The sequence below is a fragment of the Callospermophilus lateralis genome, chromosome 10, assembly GCF_048772815.1.
Source record: "Callospermophilus lateralis isolate mCalLat2 chromosome 10, mCalLat2.hap1, whole genome shotgun sequence".
In the NCBI taxonomy this organism is placed as follows: Eukaryota; Metazoa; Chordata; class Mammalia; order Rodentia; family Sciuridae; genus Callospermophilus; species Callospermophilus lateralis.
The window spans coordinates 129,570,619-129,594,924 of NC_135314.1; the positions used below are offsets into that span (position 1 = coordinate 129,570,619).

Consider the following 24,306-nt stretch of genomic DNA (forward strand, 5'->3'; position numbering starts at 1 on the left):
TCAGCACCACATAAAATAAATTAGTAAATAAACAAAATAAAGATAGGTGTTCATATATAACTTTAAAAAAAAAAAAAAAACTAGAGCTGGACGGGGCACAGAGCCACACACCTGTAATCCCAGTGACTTGGGAAGCTGAAGAAGGAGGAGCATGAGTTCAAAGCCAGCCTCAGCAATGGTGAGGCACTAAGCAACCGTGAGACCCTGTCTCTAAACGAAACACAAAATAGGGCTGGGGATGTGGCTCAGTGGTCCAGGGCTCCTGAGTTCAATCCCCAGTACCCTCTCACCAAAAGAAACCAAATCAAACCAAAGCTGGGGTGTTCCCACCTGCTGAATATTCACTGCACTTCTTGGGTCTGGGGAAGCCTTCATCTGTGTTTAAAGTAGAGACCCGACTTTTCTAATTGGCACGAGCCTGAAGGGCCTTAGCAGAAACATGGAGCACCTCATATTCCTGAGGTCACCTTGGGAATAGCTTGACTGTTCCTATCCTATGGATTTCAACTCCCATGAGCCATCTGGCCAGGACAGTCACAGATAAATCTTTTTTTTTTTTTTCCCAGAGGATCTGGGCCAGGGCAAGTTTGGGACATCCCCTCACCTGATTCTGGGCCACAGTTGCTAGACCCTTGGGAAGGCCTTCGTGAAACCTGGAGCATCCCATGTTGGGGATGGGAATTAGAGTGGGCTGACTGGGAAGAGAGGCAGCTTCGGGGCCAGGTAGTCTTCAGTGTCTCTAGCCCTACTCGGAATAGTGGGTACACCTTGAGTGAAGAGTTGAGACACAGACCAGCCTCCTTGAGGACCCCAAGAGGGCACCCACTGGCCTACCTGCCTGTTCACCAGGCCACTTTTAGCCTAGACCACCGTATTCTGATTGCATTCCTCATAGCCTCTGTTCAGAAAGGTAGACGTGTGGACCCTGATGTGGGAGCCCCATCATTTTGCCGTTTCTTACTGACACTTTGAAGTCATTTTCTCAAATTTGCTGGTGGTTTTCCACGTGATCCTTTGGAGCGGCTGTTCTTCTCTCAGCATTTCCTCACATATTGAATAGACTGAGGGACTCTTCTTTCTCTTTAGCCAGAAGTGGATTTCCCTATCCCACCGGGCAAAGGCAGGAGTTTAGAGTCCGTGCAGAGCCAGCCCCAGGAGTCCATCAGCATGCCCCAGACACTGACCAGCACACTGGAGCACATCGTGAGCCAGCTGGATGTCCTCACTCAGGTAGGCCATGATGTGAGTTCACTTACAAGTTGCCCATACTTGGTCTGGCATTTGGACCATTTGAAGTTGGCCAGCAGGTGTTGGACTTTTTAAAAAATATAATTAGCGTGGACTTATTTTCCAGCCCAAATTAATGAATTAGCAGTTCCTTTCTTGGGATTTTGGCTCTTTGAGCCATTCAAACCCTGGCCAGGCCACTAGATTCCAAAATCCCCAAAGCTAGAGCTTGCCAGAGTGCCCCCATCCAGCTATGGCCTGGGCCACACCAGAGCATTGATTGTTTATCCCACTCTTGGCTAGGTGGGCACTCCAGGGACATGCCAGGGAACTGAGCAGTGAGTGAGTTAAGGCTTCTAAGAGCACAGCCTGACACTATTTTTTATCCTGTGAGCAACCATGGAGAAATCCCCAGTTCTCAAATCTGGTACATTTATCTGTAGTGTGTGGTGGTCGTGGGTGCTGCCTTCTTCATTCATGGTGAGGATTAAGAGATACGAATTTCTCAGGCTGGGGTTGTAGCCCAATGGTACAGCGCTTGCCTAGCATGTGTGAGGCATTGGGTTCGATCCTCAGCGCCACAAAAAATAAATAAAATAAAGGTTCATCAACAACTAAAAAGAATTTTAAAAAAGAGAGAGAGAGAGAGAGATAAGAATTTCTGCCAAGTGTTTGGCCCATGTCTATATCTGGGTACCTGTTCAATACATGTTCACTGTGACCCTTATCAGCAAAATAGATGTGGTTCCAACTCCAGAACTTGCTGTGACAGCTTGTAATACAGATTCATAGTGCAGCAGTTTCAGTAAGAGAAAAAGCTCAAACAAGGGGTGACAGCCCTGGGGTCATGCCCAGTGGAGCATCTCACTTCAGGGAGTGAGAGTGTCTCTGGCAGAGGTAGCAGTCTGTCTGCAGGTCTGGAGGAGGCAGTATGCACATTGAGTAACTGGCATGTGGCATGTGATGGGGCTGGGAGCAAGGCAAGATTTGAAGGTCCTACAAGGCCTTGGTTCCTTGGCTCTTGATACCAGGTGGGGACTCAACAGACCCTCTCTCTGCCAGCACATGGGAGAATAAGGGTGTGAGAGGGACATGAGGCCCACTAGGAAAAGAGAGGTGTGAAAGTGGGGAAAGGGGAGAACGGTTTAGCCCATAGGAGGCATGCACAGGATCCTTGATGTCTCTGTCAGACATCAAGTGGTGTGGCATCCTTTTCCTGCCTCTAGATCTTGGGCTAAGTGAGAAAAACTCCTCCACATTGTGTCCCATCATCCATGACATGTCACAGTAAACAGCTAGGACTGTACACTTTGGGCCCACAGATGGACTCTTACAAGGGAGAGGCCAGGTCTCAGTGGCTGGGGTTTATAGGACTATTTCCAGACATTTTGGAGAGCCTGTTAACCCCTGGGAAGAAGGCCTGTGCTAAAAGAGATATGAGCAACGTGAAGAGACACTTCAACCCTGTCAAAAACCGCCTGTGTTTCTCACAGCCTCATCAAGTGAGAGATCAGGGGAGGTGGAATCAATTAGAACTTTATAGGATAAAATTGGAAATTAAGTCTAAGAAGATGGTTAAAAATAGCTTCATTGGATACAGAGGAGTATATCATTAAAAACATTTCCTGTCACTGTTTTAGGGGTACACATGGAAGGTTTTGTTATGTGTTAGCAATTAGGAGTCTGGTAGTAACTTTACAAGAAACTTGGATCATAGATTATAAGTGATGGCTTTCCTGTGGCCTGGCACTGGTGTCCAGTCCCTCTGGCACCCTTGTCCAACCTCACCATTCAGCCCCTTTGCACATCTACCCACTATCAGATGCCAAGACATCAACCAGTTGCCTGTTTTGCAAAATTGACAATGTCTGTGTGTTCCTGGATGCTACAAAGCAAGGCTTTCCTACTGGACTCAGGTGCCTGAGGAAATCTGGATTCCACAGAGGCACCTGAGGTTCAACCATTTTTTGTACAAGATGCATTTGGGTTAATCTGGCCATGCTCTCCTGGGGCTTTGTCATTAGCTATTTTCCTCTCCTGGCCTTGGCACTCTAGCTGAGGTACCAGCCAGAGCCAGGGCAGTCACCACCAGTGGGCTTTAGCTTTAGGCTTCCCTGCCCCTCCTCTTGGGATGGATTCAGCACAGGGCAAGTCTATAGCAGGAGTCTCTCTGAATGATCTAGATGGATCTAGCCCTCTCCTAAAGTATAGAGCCAGGTAATCATTGCTATCCTTCTTCCCAAGTGGCTTATGAAGCCAGGCTCCCCACTCAGCCTGTGGGTACTGGCCTTGGGTGCCACCCCTCAGCAGGTGCTTCTCACCTTCTGCTTGGGTCTGAAGCACCTCTCTGCTGTGGAGCATGGGACATCTCAGTCACCCTAACACTGACTCCTACTTCACTCCTGAACCATGCTATTCTGCTCTGTCCTGTCTCCGTCTCACTGCCCCTTTCCTTCTCTGTGAGGAAGTCTGCTTCAAAGTAACCTTAAGGAAAATGGATCTTCCATGTCCTTTGTGCCTTCTCCCTGCTGAACATCCTTCCAAGGGAGAACCAAGAGGGTGGCAGTGGCCAGGCAGTGGGCAGGGATGTTTACTGAGTGGGTCATAGAGCCCCTGAGTGATATGAATGTGGAACCCCTCAAAAGGGGTTTACTGCCTTACTGCTCAGCAGGCTGGGTATGGCCCAATGTGGCAAGGCAGTCTGAGGGTCAGAGACTCAGTCTCTGCACCTCTGAAAAGCAAAGGCCTGAGGCCAAGAAACCAAGGGAGCCCATGGTGGGGAGTGACTCAGAGAAAGTCAGCTTCATTGTGGCTTAGCTCAGTGAGCTTGGACAAGTCACTGAGTCCCCCATGCTTCGCTTTCTGAATCTAGAACACAGAACTGATAACAGCTCCCACTTCACAGGCTTCGGGGAGGATTAAGTGTGTCCATCTGTGGAGCTAGTCAAGCAGTGCCTGCCAGTGCCATACGCTACTGACATGTTCTGTGCTGCTCCTGCTGCCACCACTGTCCAAGGCACCAGAAGTATCTCTTCAATTTCCCATTACCTTATGAAGCTATTCCCTACCCTGTCACAGAGAGCCATTCTTTGGTTCTGGGGCAGAGGTGGCTAGTTCCCTCTGCACACATTCATAGAGCCCCTTTGTGGGTGCCCATGTGAGAGACCTAGTTCCACCCTTAGATAGTCCCCAGAAACAAATCTGCTGATGTCAGAGCCAAGACCCCAAGGAGGAGCAGATAGCTGGGGCCACAGGTGACAGGTAGGAACAATGGGGGGGGGGGCGGCCCAGGATGCAGATCAAGAAGACCATGGGACCTCTGGTGTGGGGTAAACAAAAGACGCAGCCCAGGACTCTGGAGCATGGTGAGACCCTAAGCAGCATGGAGTCAGACAGAGCCTGACCCAGTGGAGACTCTGGGGTAGAGTGGATATAGGGACCATAGGCCTGTACTTGAGTGAGTGACAGAGCTGTCATGGCCCGACTCCTGGGAAGTGACTTCTGCAGAACCAGGTTTCACTGCAGATGGGAAGAAGCAGATAATGAGATGAGTAGGACTGTAGTGACCTCTGCCAAAGCTTCTGACTGACCTCCAGAGTAAGGAATCAAGTGGGGCAGCTTTTCCCTAGCCCTCCTAGGGCAAGAGGCCTCTCAGGTCAGGAGGAAACCACATTGACCTAGGGTTTGTGCAGCATCAGAAACCTTGTCCTTTAACTCCTGAATTGGAGTTGTACTATCTGCTGTTTTTATAAATACTTTTTATAAACTGAATATACTATTTTTCAAAAGTAGATTTATATGGGCTTTGGGGTGATCTTTTAAGATTCTATTTCCTGCCTGCCAGTGCCCTCCTGAGGAGGCAGTCTTCAGGTGTCCTAATCTGGTCAGGTCTCTCCAAATTGTTGTTTTAGATAGAAAGTTCTTAAGAGCATGGGGCTCACATCGTCGTCATAATTATCGTCATCCTCCTAATGCTTATCTGAGGCCTGTAACTTCCCTAGGACTTCCCTTTGCAGCCCTCACTTTATCCTCCCACCTGGTGCCTGGCAATGAGCAGTGACCATTGTGTCAGGTACAGATAGGGTATTCATAGCTACTGGCTTATTGTGCCTGGATCAGCCTTGGGGTCCACCTAGCCTGGTGATCCTGGCGTCAACACTGTTGGGTCAGTGTCTCCAATTTCCCTTGCTAATTTTTTTTTTAATTTAAATTAAACATTAAATTAATTAAATATTAATTTAATTAAACAGGTTTTTTTTTAATTTTTATGTTGTGCTGAGGATCGAACCCAGTGCCTCACACACATGCTAGGCAAGCACTCCACCACTGAGCCACAGCCACAGCCCCCAGCTCTTTTAAAAAAAATTTTTAAAAGCAACTCACTGAGTTGCTTAGGGCCTCACTAAATTGCTGAGGCTGGCCTTGAACTTGAGATCCTCCTGGTCAGCCTCTTGAGCCACTGGGATTACAGGTGTACACCACTGTGCCTGTCAGTTTCCTCCCTTATGAATATGACCCAAGCCGCTTGGGTCCTCTGGGTGCTATTGTGAAGCTCTTGGATAACTGGGTATACTGGGCTGCAGCCAGCTGTGTGGCAAAGCACAAGGGTAAACTGACATTGTATGAGGAACAGTGTAGGGAAGCACTAGGGTAGCCTGTGGCCCAGGAGCAACAGAAGTGAACATTCCACAGACCTCTAACTCTGGACTTGAGTTCCAGGAATGTTTGTGAGCTGCCAGTGAGACTCCAGTGTCTGAGTAGGCAGGAGAATGAGAGGGGAGAAACAGAAGAGGGCTCTCCCAGCCCCAGGAGAGAGGGGGTTACAGGAGATAACAGAGGCACTGGGGTGTAAGTGGAGCTGTTGAAAGTAAGGAATGGGGGCTGGGGTTGTGGCTCAGCTTTAGAGAGCTCGTCTAGCATGTGCGAGGCTCTGGGTTCGATCCTCAGCATCATATAAAAATAAATAAATAAAATAAAAAAGAAAAGAATGGATCCTGGAACCCATTAGATAAGAACTTTGAATCTGAACTAAGGTATAGGACCAAGATTGAAGCTCTTCAAAGATGTGTACTTCTTGTGACAATTGTTCTTTGAATCAAGTTGTCATAGTGATTTTGGGAGAATATGTATTTCCTTACAATGGAATTTAAGTTTTCCTTGGAGGACATTTTGCTCCTTAAAAAACCCCTAAGGGAGTTCTCAGGAAGCATTGGGCTGAGGTCAGGATTGTATGTTCTGTGTGCTATGTGCTACGTGTGCCTCACTTAGTGTACATCTGACCTTCATGGTGCAGGGTCTCTTGGGGCTTGGGTTGTGGCTTAGTGGTAGAAGGCTTGCCTCACATGCGTGAGGCACTGGGTTCGATTCTCAGCACCACATATAAATAAATGAATAAAATAAAAGTCCATCAACAACTAAAAAAAAAAAACAAAAAAACAGAAAAACAGTGCAGGGTCTCTACTATGAGCCTGTCTGCAGCCTCCTCCCCTCCCCTGCCCAACACAACCTCTCCTATAGCTGCCTTGGGTCACTCACCTGCCAGGCCTACCCCAACTCTTCTCTGCTAGGATCACAAGTTTAAGGTCAGAGAAAAATAGGGACCAAGAATCAGACATACCAGCTGCTGTGACCCACCTTTGCCTCTTTCTGGCTTTCTATAGGGTGGAGATTTTAGCCCAGTTGGTAAAGGCCCATGGGATATCCACTCCTGTTACTCCTATGCCATAGGCCACCTGGGTCCTTGTATAGCATGGACTTATTGCTTCTCCCCACCTCTTGGTCTGTGTTGTGGTGTGAGCCCCAGAGGTCAGCACCTCAGGTGGGGCTGGGACTTTTCCTGGGGTCTTATTTCCTCTGCCTTGCCTAGTGGAATCTAGCCTGGAACCCCTGGTGGCCTGTCTGCTTGATGAGGGGCATTCCGTGGTGATCCAGGCTCAGGCCCTGATCTGGGTGCTCTTTCCCCTCATGCTTGTGTTGGGGTGCTGCCAGATTCAAGGGTCCTTTTCACAGATGCTGGAAAACTAGTCATCAAGCAGAGAGGGACTGTCCCTCCAGATAGCATTCTTCTTGCATGAGATCCCTGGCTTCCTCTCTGGAGAAGGCCAGGGCTTGGTTACCCTTAAGAGTGACAGAGGTTCAGGTGGTATCTGCTAGTCACTGAGGCCCTGGGCCTTCCTTGGGGTAAAAGGGTGGATTGAGGAGCTGTGGACAGTGACCCAGGAACCGGGGAGGCAAGGACCTGGTTCAAGTCCAACAAGCAGCTTGGTGGTTTTGCCTCAGAATCCCACAGAGAAGTTATTTTTTACTCTAGTTTCATGTCTTGCTGCTTTTTAAAAATATCAAGCCATGAAATTCCTGTTCCAACTGTTTTTTATGGCACCCAGTGCTTCAGGCTGGCCCCAGCAATGCTGTGATGTCACATTCAGGTTCCTGTGACTCATGGAGCTGGGCTTCAGGACTTGCATACACACAGTGGGAACCAGGCCCACCCAGCTCTGCTGGTTTGGGTCTCCTTGACAGTTAAATGTATAGGTTATTCTGATCTGCAGACCTAACTCAAGAATTTTTGCCTGTTTGATCTGGGGAGTTAGAGAGAATTGACTACTTGCTGGGATACCCTAACCACCCCCAGCACCAGGGTCCTGGCAGTCCCCTATTAGATGGGCTGCTGAGGTGAGGCATCTAGTTCCACTAGTGGGAAGGTGGGATTGCTGCACGCTGCTGCAGGTCAAGCTGCCTGACTGCTCTCTGGGACTCCTACTGTGCTTTGTTAGGCAGGCCAGCTATCTATGGAAGCATATCCAGATCTCAAAGTAGTTGCACCATTTTCCCTGGGGACTGGTCCGCCCAGGTACACCCAAGCCCAATTTATTGGGAAGGTATAGAGTAGAAGTCACCCTGTGTGCCCTTCGGTGATCCCTTTTTACAGGGTATGTGCTGCCCTCCAGTCATTACCTCACTCCCAGGCAGAGCCTGCAGAGTGGTGGTTGGTTTGTTTCTCCAAAAGCAAACCTCTCCACATCATGACATTTAGCGGCCCAAGTGGATTTAGCCACTTTCCTTTGTGGATAGTCAGGGCTGCCTTTTTAGTCGAAGTCCACTTTAGTTCAGTCAAAGTCGATCAAATTCACTTGGGGTTTGGGGAAAGAACCTCTTTTTCCCCTCTGTTAAAAGGCTACTTCCTGCTGGGCATTTTGATGCACTCCTATAATCCCAGTGACTTGGGAAGCTGAGGAGAAGGATCACAAGTTTAAGGTCAGCCTGAATAATTTGTTTATCTTAAAAAATCAAAAGGGGCTGGGGTTGTGGCTCAGCAGTAGAGCGCTCGCCTCTCATGTATGAGACCTGGGTTCAATCCTCAGCACCACATTAAAAATAAATAAACAAATAAAGATATTGTGTCCATGTATAATTTAAAAAATTTTTAAAAAAAGGACTGAGATGTAACTCAGTGGTAGAGCACTCCTGGGTTCAATCCCTAGTAGTATAAGAAAATAAAAAGAAGGTACTTCCTAGAGGACAAAGGACTCAAAACACTGTCTGATGGATAGCAGAGATATACTTGGTGCCTGGTTCTAGCCACTTGCAGAGGGACTAAGGAAGAATGTCTATCTAGACTCCTTGCCCCTCCCCAACCCTGTTGCTCACTTTGACGTTTTATCTACTGGCTTCCCTGGCTTTGCAGTGAAGAGAGATGGGGAAGATTGCACCTTTCCCCAATACCAAATCAGGGCAGTGTGCAGCTTCCTCTCATGGCTTGCAGCCTGCTAGCAGCACTCAAAAACTGGCTCGAGTTTATTATTGCATGGGGAGCCGGATGGCAGCTCCCATGGGGGATCTGGCAGAAAACTCTTGCTTTCCATCTTCTATCCCGTCTGCGGTTGTGGCAGAAGCACCCCCTCCCTGAAGAAGCTGCAGATTGAAGGCCCCTGCCTGCCAGATGGGCTGGGCAATGGCTGTGGTTACCTCTAAAGCCTGGGAATGTTCACGGTCGGTCATTCGAGATTTCTTCTGAGGCTCCAAGCAGGCCAGGAAATTGGGGGAGGGCTGGAAGATGACAGGCGAGAGTGTGAGGGGCAGTAAGGCCCACGCAGGGACATCTTATTAAGGCTGACTTGGGATGCACTTTGAGAAGGATGAGGGGACTCCAGGTGGTTTGCTCGTATTTCTTTTGGGTACCTGAGGGCCCTCCAAGGAAGGGTCAATCAAGCACAAAACCTATAAAAGGACCTGTGAGTGTTAGTGACTAACAGCCCCAAATGGGCCTGCATCCTCTGCGATTCACCAAGCCCAAGCTGACACTGGCTGCCTGGTGTTCTCCCCAATGAGGCACTGCTATAGCAGGCCAGGGAAAGCTGCAGGAGGGCCTCTGATCAGATCCAGGGATGGGGGGGTGGGACTTGACTAGAGCGAGAAGAGTGAGTAGGAAGAAGCCTTGAATTAGCAGGGCATGGCATTTGGAGAACATTCTGATCTGGGCCCAATTGGCTCCAGAAAACTGGCCACAGTGGCAGAGCAGGTTTTCCCATGTGGATGAGTGGATGCTTCACAAGGCAGGGGGAGGCCTATAAGAGCCCACCCTGATGGCCTGTGCTCTTCTTTCTCCCTGTGATTGTCTGATTAAGTTAGGCTTCATTGAGGTTTTCCAGGCCTCCAGCAAGTACAAAGTAATTTCTTGAACTTGGGATGATTGTGTTCTATGGGGTATTAGTAAATTAACTACTTGGTATGGATTGTGGGGAAAGTCAGCCTCTGAAGAAATGGGATGTAGAAGGTGGCCAAAGCCAAGATTCATGCCTCATGCTTAGCCTCACTGGACTCACCTGGGAATCAGAATGCAGCAGAACCGATGGTCAAGTGTGACTGGTGTCCTGCCTTGAGTCCTGTCCCTGACAGGCACTTGGCTTGTGAGAAGATGTGTTTGAACTTAGGCAGTATGAGCAGGGTCGTGGTTCAGGTCCTCTCTGTGTGAGCAGTGCCCCATCAGTCCTAGGAGCATTGGCTTTACAAATGGTAGTGAACGATCCCACTTTTTGTAATTTTTTTCTTTTGGGGGGAGCAATGATATGGAAAGTCTGTGTTTATTTAAAAGAAGTTGTAAAGTCATGAGGGAGGTAAATTAGCCAGGATTCCTTAATCCAGTGGCTAATTCAATGATAGAAAATAGTGTTTCGTGTACTTCCTGGAGAGAGCTAATCCTCACTAGAGGTAGGGGTTGGGGATGCAAAAACATCAGAGAAATCCTAGATCCCTGAGATAATATGAAACAGAAACATGGACCCATAGGCTCAAGGAACCAAAAGCTTACTTTGTGTTGTTTGCAGCAGACTGTGGGGTAAAAGGGAATGGTTAAAAGACAGTAGCTGAGCCCAGAAAATTTCTTTAGATATTTGTATATTATGGACCAACATTTTGTGATTCTGGTCTCTCTAGCATGTCAGGGAGTCTCCATTCTTCCCTCTGAAGTTTAGGCCTTGAAGCTTTTAGTCATCATCAAGTCAGGTCTGAGGTGGAAGGGGAGGATCCCTGCTGTTTTCCTGACTCGCCCCCACTTTGTCCACCCCCACTTCCTGCTGAAGCCAGAATACTTCCTCCAACCCAAGGCCAGCTGGTGAAGGGGCTGGCCCCTCCTGCCTGCCCACTCTCCCTCCCCCACCATCCCCTTAGGCCTGCCAGGTTCAGGGCCCAAGCTGCTGTGAGTGCTCTTCACAGCCAGGTAGGCTTATCTCCAGACCAGAGCTACCTAGTCTCTGTCTCAGGGACCTGGGATGGCAGGAGTGTGCACTTCCTGCTTCCACAGTACTCAGGGCCAGGCATTTGTCTGTCTGCTACTCCATGTGTACCTCCTTTGTGCCAGGAGCTGTCTGGGAACAAGAAGACCATCATACACAGGAACAGGCAAAAACTCTCTCCTCATTGTGCTGTCACTAGACTGACTGACGTAGTAGGCTGCTTGAGGGTCAGTATTTATACCCTCAGACTCTAAGGGCCCTGTGCCACAGACCATTAGGCAATGGGGCCGTGACTGGGCTGAGAGGCAGAATCTGGGTGAAGGAAAGGCCTAAACTTAGCCCAGCTGCCCCTATCCCCAGGGAGCTGGGCTGGTCCCTCCATCTCTCAGTCACCCTTAGCACAGACTAGCCAGGTCACCGTCAGCAGCATAGGGCTGCCTGTGTGTACATGTGTGCATGCTCACACATGGACCTAGACCAAGAGGCAAGCTGGGGCTGGGCAGCCCAGCAGCCCCACTTTGTTTTGATAGCTTGTAAGACCCCACAGCAAAGAGGCTCCCTTTTATTGCATCTGTTTTAGATCTTTAGAATCTGAGTGAAGTTAAAACCATGCTACAGGGGAGATTAATTCCACATTTTCCATCTTTGCAATGAAACCAAAGGAAAGTTAGACATTGTGTATAGCACAGTAGAAACCAGGACTGCTGAGCCAGTGGCCAGCCCTAGGATATTTTCCCAGGCCTGGCACATGTGGCAAGGTGACTGCACCTCTCTCTTTGACCCAGGCCTGGTGGGATCCTTTACCACCTAATAATCTGACTCCTGTGTTGGGGGAGGGGAGGCCTGGAGAACCCCAATCCCTCCAGGGAGACCTCCTGGGGGAGCTCAAATCAGTCACAATCCTGGAAATGATTAAAAGCAACTTTCCATCACAGGAGAACTTTAAAAAGCAATCAGACCACCATGTGCCCCAATGGTTCAGACCCTCCCATGCTTGACTAAAGCCACCTCTTTATGACCCAATGAGCCCCATATGTGCCCAGGGCTCCCCTGTTATCCCACAGCTCAGTCAGGACAACAGCTGGGGGAGTCACATTACCCACAGGGCACCCTGTGTCCAGCTGACAGAGCAAGTGCTGTATCAATATTAGCTATTAATATGAGTGTTGTAGAACTCTCCAGAAGATGTGTTGTATAGACAGGAAACTGAAGCCGAGTCAGGGAGCTTGCCCAAAGCCACTCAGCAAATTAGTTGGTCCAAATCAGACTCAAACCCGGGCCATACAGCTCTGGAACCTCTGCTCTTACCACACAGGACAAAGCTGCCCCACTAGGAATCATTCTGACAGCCTTTCCCAAGGGCTGACACCTGCGCCGCAGCTTCAGGGAAGGAAGGCAGGCCCTGACCCTAGGACTGAGTGAGGTCAGGAGGGCTTCTTAGAAGAGAAGCTAGAGCAGGCCTTCAAGAGGGTAGTAGTGACCAACGACACAGGACCCAGATACCATGTGAATGCCATGCCAAGGAGTCTGATCTTCATTCCTGAGTTCTTGGACAGAAAAGGGACATAGCAGAAGTAATGAGGAAGGCGGGGTGAAAGGTGACCCAAGAGTAGGGTCAAGGGAGTCACCAGGAACCTGAGGCGTGAAGAGGGCAGGGCAGGAGGTGAACCCCACAGTACCAACAGGGAGGTTTTGTCGATGTTGGTGTCCTAGTGCAGGAGAAACCCAGCAGGGCAGGCGTGGCCTTCCTGAACCTGAGAAGGAGTCTTCTCTCAGCAGAGCCCCATTGGCTGAGTACCCTGACCAGTGGTGTGCTAGTTGGTGTCACGCAACAGTCAGGGATGCCTGAACAGCCTGGCCCTGCTGTGCTCACATTCCCGCTGCCCTCTCCCAGCTGCCATACCTCTGCCCAACACACTTCCCTTCTGTCATCGGTCTCGGTGGCTCCTCATCTGATGGGATGGAATGCCCCGTCTCCTGGCTTCCCTGCTAGTCAGCCAGACCAGGCAGAGTGCCCAGTGGGCATGTGGCTGCATGTTGGCTCTCTGCCTCTGTCAGTCTGGCCCAGCCACCCTGTCACCTCTATGCTACCTGTCTTCCACCTCATGTAAGAGACCCAGAAGGGACTCTCTGTCCTAGAAAGCAGTGCCACTCACCATAGAAGACCCAGGCAGCATCTAGAGGAGCAGGAGGTAGACATGGGGAAGTGCCCTGCCAGGGTGAGCAGGGACCACTGGGAAGAAGGGCCACCCCAGAGCTGGATAGGAGTGGGAGTGTAGAGGGAAAGCCTCAGGTGAGGCCTGCACACGTGAAAGTATTTTTAAGGATTTAGCTGAATGTCTGAGAAATGTAGATAGAGTGGCCAGCTGGTCACCTTTGTTCTTCACCATCAGTGATAGTGGAGCAGCTTTGCCAAAAGGCAGCCCAGCTGGAACTGGTACTGCAGCCACACTGGGGCCTAGAAACCTCCAAGAGCCAGAGTCTCTTGTTTGCCTCACATGGTGGATGCCTGACATGTGAGAGATGGGAGAGTGAGAGATGCTGTTGAATGCCCTGTGAGAGTCATGGGGGCCCTACAAGTGTCCCCAGAAGTGTCCCATAGCCCCTTGGGCTCCATCTTTCATGAGAGGGACCTTCAGCAAAGGTGGCGGCAATGGTGGCCTGGGAGGAAGAGCAGGTACTGGAAGGGGCCTGGCTCTGAGGTGCACCCTGATCTGTTTTTGAAGTGCCAGTTCAGTGCCTCTTGTCCCACCACTTGTGGGATCAGGTGTGGACAGTTCCCAGACTGCATCTTTTCCCGAGTTCATTCTGGAGCCAGTGCTCTCTACAAAGTGGCCATCGGCATGTGGGAGCACTGTCTTCCCTGGCTGTACCTACCCAGACCTGTGATCCTAGTGACACAGCCAGGAAGTAGAGGCTTCCCTGTCCCCTTCTCTTTCTGACTGAGGGTCCTGAGGCCCTTTCTCTACCTCCCTTGTGGCTGCCAATCTCTCTCTCCTCTACTCATCCACTTCAAATCAGCCACACTGGCCTCTTGACAATTCCAACAGTGTGCCTCGGAGCCTTCGCACCTGCTGAACCTTGTACTTGGAAAGCACTTCCATTGATAGTTCCTGTGATATTTCCTCACAGAGGTGGCACTCTCCTTCCCAGGCCTTCCAGCCCAGCACCAGCCCTAGAACAGGTGAACTGTGTTGGGGGCTCAACCCCTGTAGGCCAGACAGACACTCCACTCTACTCTCCTTGCTTTGTCCTCACACATAAGTGAAAAATGGGTAAAACAGGAAACTAGTAAAAGGAGAGAAAAGAGCTGAGGGAAAGATGCAGGGTGAATCCATCTCAAGAAGAAACCAACTAGGTAGATGGAGATGCCAGGGGAGGTCAGACTGTGAGGAAGTGGGGAGGCTGGGGAGTAAGGGGCCAGCAGGAGAAAGAAAGAACAAAGGAAAGGCCTCATAAACCCAGGATGAGCACCAGGGTTGTGACTACAGGGGGAGAAAGGGGACGTGGGCCAGAGGGGCTGTGTACCTCTCCACAAGGTGTCAAAGGCAACCAGGCAAATCCTGCCTGCGGGTGGGGGACTCATTTTCTCAGAGAGCTCTGACTCTGCTCCTCCATGTGACACCCAGAAAACTCTTCCCTGGACCTATACAGAGCCTATAGGAATGTCGCAGTGGACTGTGGAGCCAGGCAGAGGCCCTTCAAACTCTCCCTGGCCTCTTATAGTGCTCCAAATTCCTGAGCCCTCATCACACAAGTCAGAGAATCTGAGATTTCCCCTGGCCATCCCAGAGGCCAAAAGAGATGCACCAGCCTGGGCTCTGTCCTGTACAGGGCACCTAAACTGGACACTTCAGGCCATTGGTAGGCATGGGGGACAATGTAGGAACTGAGCTCAGCTGTTCTAAGTCCTTGAACCCTATAGGGCACGAGCAGGCCTTTAGCAGATACCTATTAACTAGTGCTGGTGGAGAAAGAGGAGTCTAAGTTGGTGAGGTGGAGAGTGGAGATGTCTTCAAAATGGCCCCAGTGTGAGGCCCAGGTGCCAGACTTGTCTCTGAGGACTGGCATTTTGGTGCAGCTTCTTTGGGTGTCACTACAGTTTTTAGGGAACCAAAAATAAAAGCCTGTCATTTTAAAATCAGTTCTTTTTATACCATCCTCAGAAGGCCCTTTAGGGTGTTACAGAAAATGTCTTACACATCTTGAACTGTGAGGGAGGGAGGTGCACCCGCATGTCAGTGTTGCCCCCATAGGAGACAGATCACTGTGTCTTTTCTGTCTTTTCTCCCCTATGCAGGAACATTGGGATTCAAATGGAATGCCATTGTTGAGGCTGTTAGGAGAGGATTTTCCTCTGAGAGCTCAGGCAAATGAGTCATGCTGGCAACCCCACTCCCGGCCCCAGCTTCTGGACCACTGGCCAGCTGCTCAGACCGTGCCCAGCTGGCTTCTCACCATGCCCTTGATTTTGATCCCCAACCTTAGCACCCTCATCGGTTCACCTGGTTGGACCCTATAGGGCACTAGCAGGGTAGTCCCTCTTTGGTCATCTGCTGAGTAGCCAGGCTGCCTTCAGTGGGGTTCAGTGGCATTGCTGGCATCATTCTGAGCCCTGGCAGGGCCCTCAGCTTACCTGTACCAGATTCTCCTTTCCAGTATGCAGGGCTTGTGGATTCACTGTCCTCCCCTCCTGCCCCCTTACCATCCAACTGCCTGCCCCATGTCAGGACGAACTCAGAAATGCAAAGCAGCCCAGCACTGTGGTGCACATCTATAATCTGCTCAGGAGGCTGAGGCAGGAGGATCACAAATTCAAGGCCAGCCGCAGCAATTTAGTGAGACCTTGTCTCTAAATAGAATAAAAAGAGCTGGGGATATGACTGCCATGGCATGTATGAGGTCCTGGGTTTCATCCCCAGTACTGAAAGGGAGGAAGGGAAAGAGGGACGAAGGAAAAGCAGCTCTGCTGCTGACTAGGTTTCCTCCCTCTCAGATAACCCTTACTCTCAACATGTCCCATTTGGAGCCTGTCTTCTGCCTCTTGTGCAGGGCAGCCCTTGACCTGTGTCACCTTCTGTCTGGTATCCCTCATCTGACTCACCACCAGGTGGTGTTGGTCTGTTTTTTGTAGATACCTCTGGTTTTGTCCACTTTCCTCCTGAGCTCCCCCTCCTCCGTCTAAGCCACTACCATTCCCTCTTATTCTTGTTTCCACATTGCCTTCCCAAGCCACCCAGCTACTTCCCAGCCCTTCACCCTGTGGCTTCCAGAGGGGCCTCTCCACTCTCTTTCTGCTGCTCTGAGAGGGAGGGTGAAGCTGCCTAAGTGGGCTGCAGGGCCAGGTTCCCTTCCTGGGCCCTCTCTCCTGGCTTTGGCACAGGAGCCTCCCTGGGTCCGTCCCACTTGCTCACTGCCTTTCCTGCCCCCCACCCCCAGGGCTCTGTACACACCGTTCCTTTGGCCCCTGCTGCTCCTCCTGCTCCTCTTCCCTGATGAGTTCCTCCTCCTCCTCTGCTTATTCCTCACTGCCTCAGGCTACCTGAGGCCAGACCCCTGGTCTGTGTGATTGTGTGTAATCATCTCCTTAAACCAGTGCCACACTCTGAAGCCAGGCCACCAGCCTTCATGATCCAGGTTTGTTGTGGATAAACTAAGTAACTTTAGGCTAGTTGTTTACTAACACTGTGCCTCTATTTCTTCATCTGAAAAACTGGTGATTAAAAATCCCTACCCTGAAGGATTATTGAATGCTGGGCACAGGGCAAGCACTCCCATGAGCAGACTGTGCCCAGAGCTCAGTCCTAGATCTTCCCGCTGGTCTCCCTTGAGTCTGGGCTCCATATCCAATTTAGAGAGAACTTGGAAATTAGCTACTGGTGTCAGGTATAGTGGTGCAAGCCTGTAATTCCAGCAATTCAGGAGGCTGAGGTAGGAGATTCACAAGTTTGAGGCCACCCTCATCAACTTAATGAGACTCTGTCTCAGAAAGTTAAAAGGGCTGGGGATGAAGCTCAGTGGTACAGTGCTGCCCCTGGGTTTGATCTCCAGTACCAAAAAAAAAAAAAAAAAGAAAGAGAAAAGAAATCAGATATAGGGCACCACCAGGACCAGGGAAAAAGAGTGAGTTTCCTGGTTCCTCCAAGGTCAAAGGACAGACAGAGGAGCCTCAGAATGAAGATGTTCTGAGGAAAAGTCTGGGCCCCAGAATAAAGACTTTCCAGCAGATTAGCCATCTTTCCTGTCCACCTTGCCCTAACAGGCCCACCCAGCAGCCAGAGGCCCATGAACATATTTTCCCTCATTGCCCCTGCCAGGGGACCCAACCTGCTTCTCCTTGGGTACTTTCTGGGGGACTGGGGCCAGACAATGTGAGCCAAGGGGCGGCTTAGAAGATCAGTTATCTTTTCTTTTTCTTTTTTTAAAAAAAATATTAATTTTAGATATACATGACAGTAGATTATATTTTGAGAGATTATATATACGTGGGACAGAAAGATCAGTTCTCAGTTGCCCTTGAACAAAAGAAAGTTGAGGCTGCTGGGCTGTGGATCATGGACTCACTGAGACTTCAGAGGTAAGACTTCATTGTCTTTGAAGTATAGCCTTGTCTCTGGGCCTGGCCAGGACAGACCCTGTATGGCAGGAAGGTTCCAAAGAGTATGAGGCAAGATCAGCAGCCAGCAGCCCTTTTGGCCAGCCTCAGCTGGGGGATGGATCATAGGTGTGGCCTGGACTCCCCGACATGGAGCTGGGCAGCAGAGGGAACAGCAGCTGCCTTTGTCCTCTGGGCACTAGGGCAGCACATACTTACTGAGCCCTCCTGTGCACCTGACCATGGTATGTGCTTATCCTTTATTGCTCTTAACCAACAGGTAAAGGTGATACACACTATGAAGAAGGCCACGTGATCTGACCTTGCCAGGGATGCCCTCATACACCCTGTCTGCCACCCCACATGCTCTCTTTCCCCTTCTCCTGCAGGTTTATTTATTTTGGTTTTATTGTATGCTTGATACTGGTAGTTTAATTCTCCACCTTTGTTGTTCTCATTCATGAACTTTAAAGTCAGTTTGTTTCCATCAAAAAAAAAAATCTTGACAATATTATATTATAATGGGAGAAAACTCTAAGAACAGTATTTCTAAGTTTCAACTTTATCATGGGGGAATTCATGTTCTGTGAAAAAGAGGTCTTGTGCTTTATTGGAGTAGAATTAAGAAAAATAAGTGCCAAACAACATTCTGATGAACAGAAACTTGAAAAACCTCCTCCTCTCTTCACCCATCCTCCAGGCTCGAAGTAGGATTGGGTGACATCAGATGGGGCCTGGAAGTGCCTGGTAGTGAGCTCTCTGGTGGCTACCTCCTGGCACCTAGGCAGTAGTGTAGGCTTAGGGACTGGAGGAAGTGGAGACCAAACACTGGAATGGCACAGTTACTCAGAAGCTTGGCTGGAAAAGAAGCTGAAGAAGGCCAGGGAGGAGAGATACAGGTGTGAGGGGAGTGGGCTTTTTAAAAGCTGTCTATAATTTGCTAGGAAGAACCCCACCTGGGCTGGCAACCTCCATTAGAGACTGGTAAAGTAGGTGATATCTTTCTGTTCAAAGGAATCTAATATTGACATATTTCAAGGCACATTCCTGCTGAGCTGATATACAGGTCCCCTTGGGACTAAGCGGAGGCCCTGCTGTGCCGCTGATCCAGCACCTCACCCACATGTTTTCTAGACCCACTGTCTCTGCTTTTAGAAATTGGGTTCCTAGGAAAAGTTTAAAAAAAAAAAAAAAATTACAGGCAGGAACGGATACACAGCAGGCTGGGCTCCTCACTGTGGCCTTGAGTCTGGGTGGGTTGTCCATCAGAAAGAAGCTGGATGAAGAATGTTGAGCTGTGTAAGTTTCTCAGCAGCCAGTGGAAACTTCCAGGAATGCTGCTCAGGCCAGCCGGGGGTTGTTTCCGTTGCCACTTTTACGAGATACAGACCCTTTTTCCCCCTTTCCCTGGCTGGCCGGCCAGCAATGGGTACGTGATGGTCTCAGTTCTGCCTCTCAGGGTGCATTGCAGTTCATGTTCCACAGGCAGTGATTTTTCTAGCCTCTATACCGTGACCCAGAGGTCAGAACCCTCACAACCCTGGGGCCAGCTCATTTAAAGAGCCAGTCAGAGCACCCTGCCTGGCAGCAGACATGCTGAGGGATGTTGTGAGGATTTATAGCAGTCTTGAAGGGGAAATTCTCTCCCAAAATGTTTTAATGTTTTATTAAGTGTATGAAAGGAAAGTTCACTTTCCACTGGACCAAGGCCCAGAACCCTGGGATATGGACAAAACCTCTTGGGAGCATCCTCAAGTGAAATTATCTGCCCTTTTTGTGGCCTATGGGCTACACAGTATGAGAAGCAAGCCTGCGGTGTTCACACTGACCTCTGCCACACTGGGCTCATCCAGTGGCCAGTGTAGGCCTGCTGTGTAGTAGGCATCAGCAACTCTCAATGAGGGAAATAAAATGAGCCGAGCCATTGTACCAGCCTGGACCAACCCGGGCGAGGGTGGCATGTGACTGATGGACAAGCCCATGGTAGGTCAACCCCTTAGTGGCAGGTACACAGGGTGCTCTTCTGTTGACACTGCTCAAAGCTAGAGGAGGTGAACAGGTCTTCATGGTCTGTCTGGGAGCCGTGTCTATAATATTGGTGCTGACCCATGGAACATGTGCAGCCTCAGGTGGCTAGGTCCATGGGCAGCTATCATGCTGGGTACAGGAATGAGACCAGGGGAGAAAGGACTTAGCCTCAGGAAGGCAGTATGATGGCAAGCATAGGCACAGTGGCCAACATGTGTAAAGCTGCATGAGTGTCGAACACTGTGCTGAGTTCCCTGTCCTGTGAGCTCAGCATTGTGCTCTCCACTTACAGAGGAAAAAAGAAATGGCTCAGAGATGGAGCTCTCTGATCACTCTGGGCCTAACCTACAGACAATACATTCCTACAGGTTTCTTCATTGGACTTACACAGAGGTGCTCCTGGGCTTAGGGAACTGACTTCCCAGCTTCTGTCCCCTGCCAGCCTGGGAGTACCCTCAGGTATAGAGGGAAAGGGCCTGCATCAGGACAGAAGTCAGGTGGAGTGTCTTCATTTGTGGGTGCAGTTCCTCATCTCTGCAATGGAAATGGTTGATGGTCTCTAATGGTATATGGACAAATCCTGTCCAGAGAAGGAAGCTGTCTAAATGCCAGGCCACCAGAACTGGGGATTCCTGACCCCTTAGTTGTCTTTTGGCATAGCCCAAGGCTGTGAGACCTGCCATCTGCTTCCCCTCATTGCGTCCTCCCCCTAACATCAAGGACCAACCATCCAGAGACAGAAGTAGTGCACATAAAGGCATCTGCCACCAGAGACGAGGGGCAAGGAAGAACTCCATGCGTTCTGGCATCAGGCTGGTGGCCCCTGAATCCCCTGAGTCTGTCCACTATTTATTTTGCAGACAGTGTCCATCCTGGAGCAGCGGTTGACATTGACAGAAGACAAGCTGAAGCAGTGTCTGGAGAACCAGCAGCTAATCATGCAGAGAGCAACACCATGATCAGGGGAGCAAGAATCAGGAGCTTGGTCGATTTGGGGGGTGGCAGGCCAGGGGTTTGTACTGCAGGACTTGGGTAATAAATAAAGGGATTCAGCTCTGTGGGAATTATGTCCTTACTGAGCCCAGGAATTATGCAGTTCTGCCTTCTACCTTGCTATCTGCATCAGGAGGCTCTTCTGGCAGTGGGAGGCCCCAAGTGGGCAGGGCCCACAAGAAAATGCTTGAGTCTCACTGGCAGGACCACATTTAGATTAACCTGAAGGAGCCACTTGATACTTCTGGTGTCTCTGAGTCCTAAGATTTGGGCTGTCCCTCTGGAGAACCTTGCTTTTCGCTCCATTACTTTCAGCCATGTGACTGGCTTTTCCCATTCCATCCATGACTTAGAATTTGACTGCTCAGCCAGACACTGTAACCCAGACTCAGGAGCCTGAGGCAGAAGGATCGCAAATTCAAGGCCAGCCTGGGCAACTTAGCGAGACCCTGTCTCAAAATATAAAAAGGGCTGGGGATGTGGTAAAGTGCCACTGGGTTCAGGTTCTAGTACCAAAAAGAAAAGACTGCTCGTTGGTTGGATGAACCAGGCCCAAAGCGGGCCCATCTGAGTCAAGTCTATTTAGGAACAAACTCTGTGGAATGGGGGTAATGGCTTTGCAATGACATTTATCTCTGTTCCACATATGTTCACTTGGGCCTGGTGGCTTCCTCCTCTCTCTGCTCATGAGAACAAAGGAATCTGGAAATTAAAACTGACTTTATTGACTTGCTGAGGAATGGCTTGTTCTGGGTGAGACCTAGTTGGTCCTCCCATCCCCAGGGTCTATAAGGGGAGAATGAAAATGGCAAAATGGGATGCCCCTGTCCTTTGAGTATTGCCTTTTAGGCCCACAACACCCTCTTTATAGTACTGATGGAACAAGGGCTACCAGAACCCCCCACATGCCTCCTACCTCCCCCTGGATGGCCCCCACTGGCTTCTGTTGGGACTGGGGGGCTCAGGTACCCACCTTTCCATTTGTTCAGTAGGGTTTCCTTAGGCTCCTTCCTCTGCATCTGAGCTGGGAAGGCCAGGGAAAGTGCCTTCCCTGTTACTACATGTCATTCATGCCTTCAGCCTTTTGCGTCTTGGGGCTCAGCCAGCCAGGGAGGTCTTATCCTCACACACCTGCCCTTCCTGGACAGAGTGGGATCCAGTGTTAGATATTCCCAGAAGCTGGCAGAACCACGAGGTTAATGGGATCCAGCCTGAATGCCTAAAAACTTCTACTGACAAGGGGAACAGGCTGTGTTGACTTCTGATAAACAAAAATATGGCAGCTGCCTGCAACCTGCACTGGGTGAGGAGAGAGCAGGTCTCACACTCACTTATCCCCAGCTGTGTGACCTCAACATTGTATTCTAACTTCTCTGAGCTTCAGGCTTTTAATGTCTGAAGTGGTGATGACACCCAGTCCTCTGGATGGTTGGTTACAAGGTATGTGCTGTACTTTACCCAGTGTAGAACAGGTGACCAAGGGAAGCCCATTGCTCCCCACCCCCACCAGTCCCGCTAGGATAACAAGGGCTGCCAGCTCTGGAAATTGTGAGGCCTCTAGGGATCTGCCGATGTGTGAAAGAGCCTGAACTTACCTGAACTGGCAGGTGAGACTCTAAGCTGCCTTGGGAGGTAGTGAACTCTCCATTCCTGGAGACCTAAGGACAGCCTGGGTGACATGGGTCAACCTGCCCAGAGGGACCCAGCTTATGGAACAAGCCTTTTCATTTTCCATGCTCACTTTCCTGCCACTGACCCACCCTGGGGTATCTCTTGTGGCATCCAGACTTGGACTTGGAGCTACCCGCTATTGGGACTCTGAAGTTTGAGCAGCCAGCCCAGAGCAAGGTCACCTCCAAAGACAGTAGTCCATGGCTGGGGCAGTAGGACATGAGCAGGTCTCCTAAGACATTGTGTGGTAGTTCTCGCTCAGAGGCCAGACTGGTGTTGCCATTTTCTGTCTTCATTTCACACCAGGATCAAGTTTGGAATCCTGCAGAAAAAAATGTAACTTAAGGAGATGGTCTGGGGGTAGTGGTGTGATATTTGCCTTGGTTACTTATTACCCATGGAAGCTCCAGTTATCAGATGTAAACAGGAGAGCATACCAAACACACACCATTTTTCTTGTAAGATGTTATTGACATGACCTAGGGCAGCCCTGGGACATCTTAGAATGCTGTGTTGTCTTGAATATAACAGAGACCTGCCAGGAGCCATGATCCACGCCTATAATCCTAGCAACTCTGGAGACTGAGGCAGGAGGATGAAAAGTTTGAGGCTAGCCTGGGCAACTCAGCAAGACCCTATCTCAAAAGAATTAAAAGGGCTGGGGATGTTACTCGGTGGTAAAGCACCCTGGGTTCAATCTTTAATACACACACAAAAAAAAGACCTACCTCCTTCATGCTGTAGAGGGGCTAAGACTCTTGTTTAGGGTGAAGTTCTTCTCCTGAGAGTTTCTTTTCTTGCTCATGTGAGGCCTGACTCAAACTCAATGCTCTGAATGAGGATCTGGGATCCCAGGTTATACTGGAGCTAGGGGGACCCCTTATGGATCCCTGATTACTGACACACTCCAAGCGCTACCCAGTGGATCCCCTGGGGCTGGGACTGTTACAGACTCCTCCCCACCCCCTCACAGCCAAGCACAAAAGCAGCCCTTCCAGAGATCCAGATGCCTCGCCTCAGCCTTCATCTGTCCTAATGTTGGAGTTCGGTAACTGAACTCCCAGAAATTATGGTTCTCTCCCTCTCACCTCCCCACTCCTTTCCCCTGCCTCCCTCTTTCTCCTTTTCTCTCTCTGTCCTTCTCTTTCCTCTTAACCCCCATCCCCACTGCTCTGTCCCCTCCCTGTCCTCCCTCTGTTAGGAGGAATTTGTTAGCCAGTGCATCTCAGTAGCAATTCTCAATTGCCCCCCCTTCGTATCTTAATCTTCCCATGTGAAAGAAAAGAATGGGTGTCTAGGGTTTACATTGTCATCCCTTACCAACCCTTTGCCTGATTCTTGGGTTCCAGGGATGAACCTGCATTTCCCACTGAGGATGCAGAGGCAAGCAGACTACCAGATGGGCCTGGACAACCAAGTCAGGCCACCCCCAGAAAGAAGCTGCTGAGCCCACCCCATACTGTGACAAGCTCTCCTGCCCCTCATCCCTGAGTCACCATGCCCAGGAGCACCTAACAGACTGTGTCCAAAGGTCCCCACAGACCTGTGACTACTTTTTCAGAGTCTCAGGTGGCACAAGCTGGTCTGCCCTGGGAACACTGCTAACTGCCCCCCCGCCAACCCAACTGTCCTGGGCCCTCTGTCCAGTGATGTGCTTGCCATAGCTTCAAGATTTCTCTGTGGGGTAAGAGTGGGTTTGTGACTCTTGACCCATTGCCCAGAGCCCATCTCTGCCTCCCAATGGCTCCATGGCCTTGGAGGAGGTCCCTAAGGGTTCTGGACCTCTGTAAGATAATACCTGTCTCATTGGACACTCGGAGTGACTATGGTCAATGTGTGACTCTGTTACCCCACAACCAGGGCTCCATAAGTCAATGTACAGGGGACTCAAGGTCCCAGAGTTGTCCTGGCTCAAATTGTACGTGGCTAGCATTGTCTCCTGATCCTGTGGCCCTGCTGTGGGTGTCCCCAGTGGTAGGAAGGAAGTTGGGCCCTCCCCTCTCCCCCCCCCAACCCCGAAGGTAAGCACTCCGAAACCACTTCTGCTGTCACTAAGGCCAC

General features: G+C 50.1%; 1 protein-coding gene across 2 annotated transcripts in view; it reads left to right on the plus strand.

Moving 5' to 3' along the window:
• Poc1a (POC1 centriolar protein A) overlaps positions 1 to 20,656 on the plus strand; it is a 70,559-nt gene extending 49,903 nt beyond the window's left edge. Inside the window, exons 10-11 of one of the 2 annotated variants that reach the window (XM_076867733.1) lie at positions 1,087 to 1,230; positions 20,442 to 20,656. In XM_076867733.1, coding sequence (XP_076723848.1) covers positions 1,087 to 1,230; positions 20,442 to 20,540 — 243 coding nt within the window. In that variant the 3' untranslated portion in view covers positions 20,541 to 20,656. The remainder of the gene's footprint in view (positions 1 to 1,086; positions 1,231 to 20,441) is intronic. The other variant, XM_076867735.1, reaches the window with a different exon arrangement.
• The last annotated feature ends 3,650 nt before the right edge of the window (positions 20,657 to 24,306 follow it).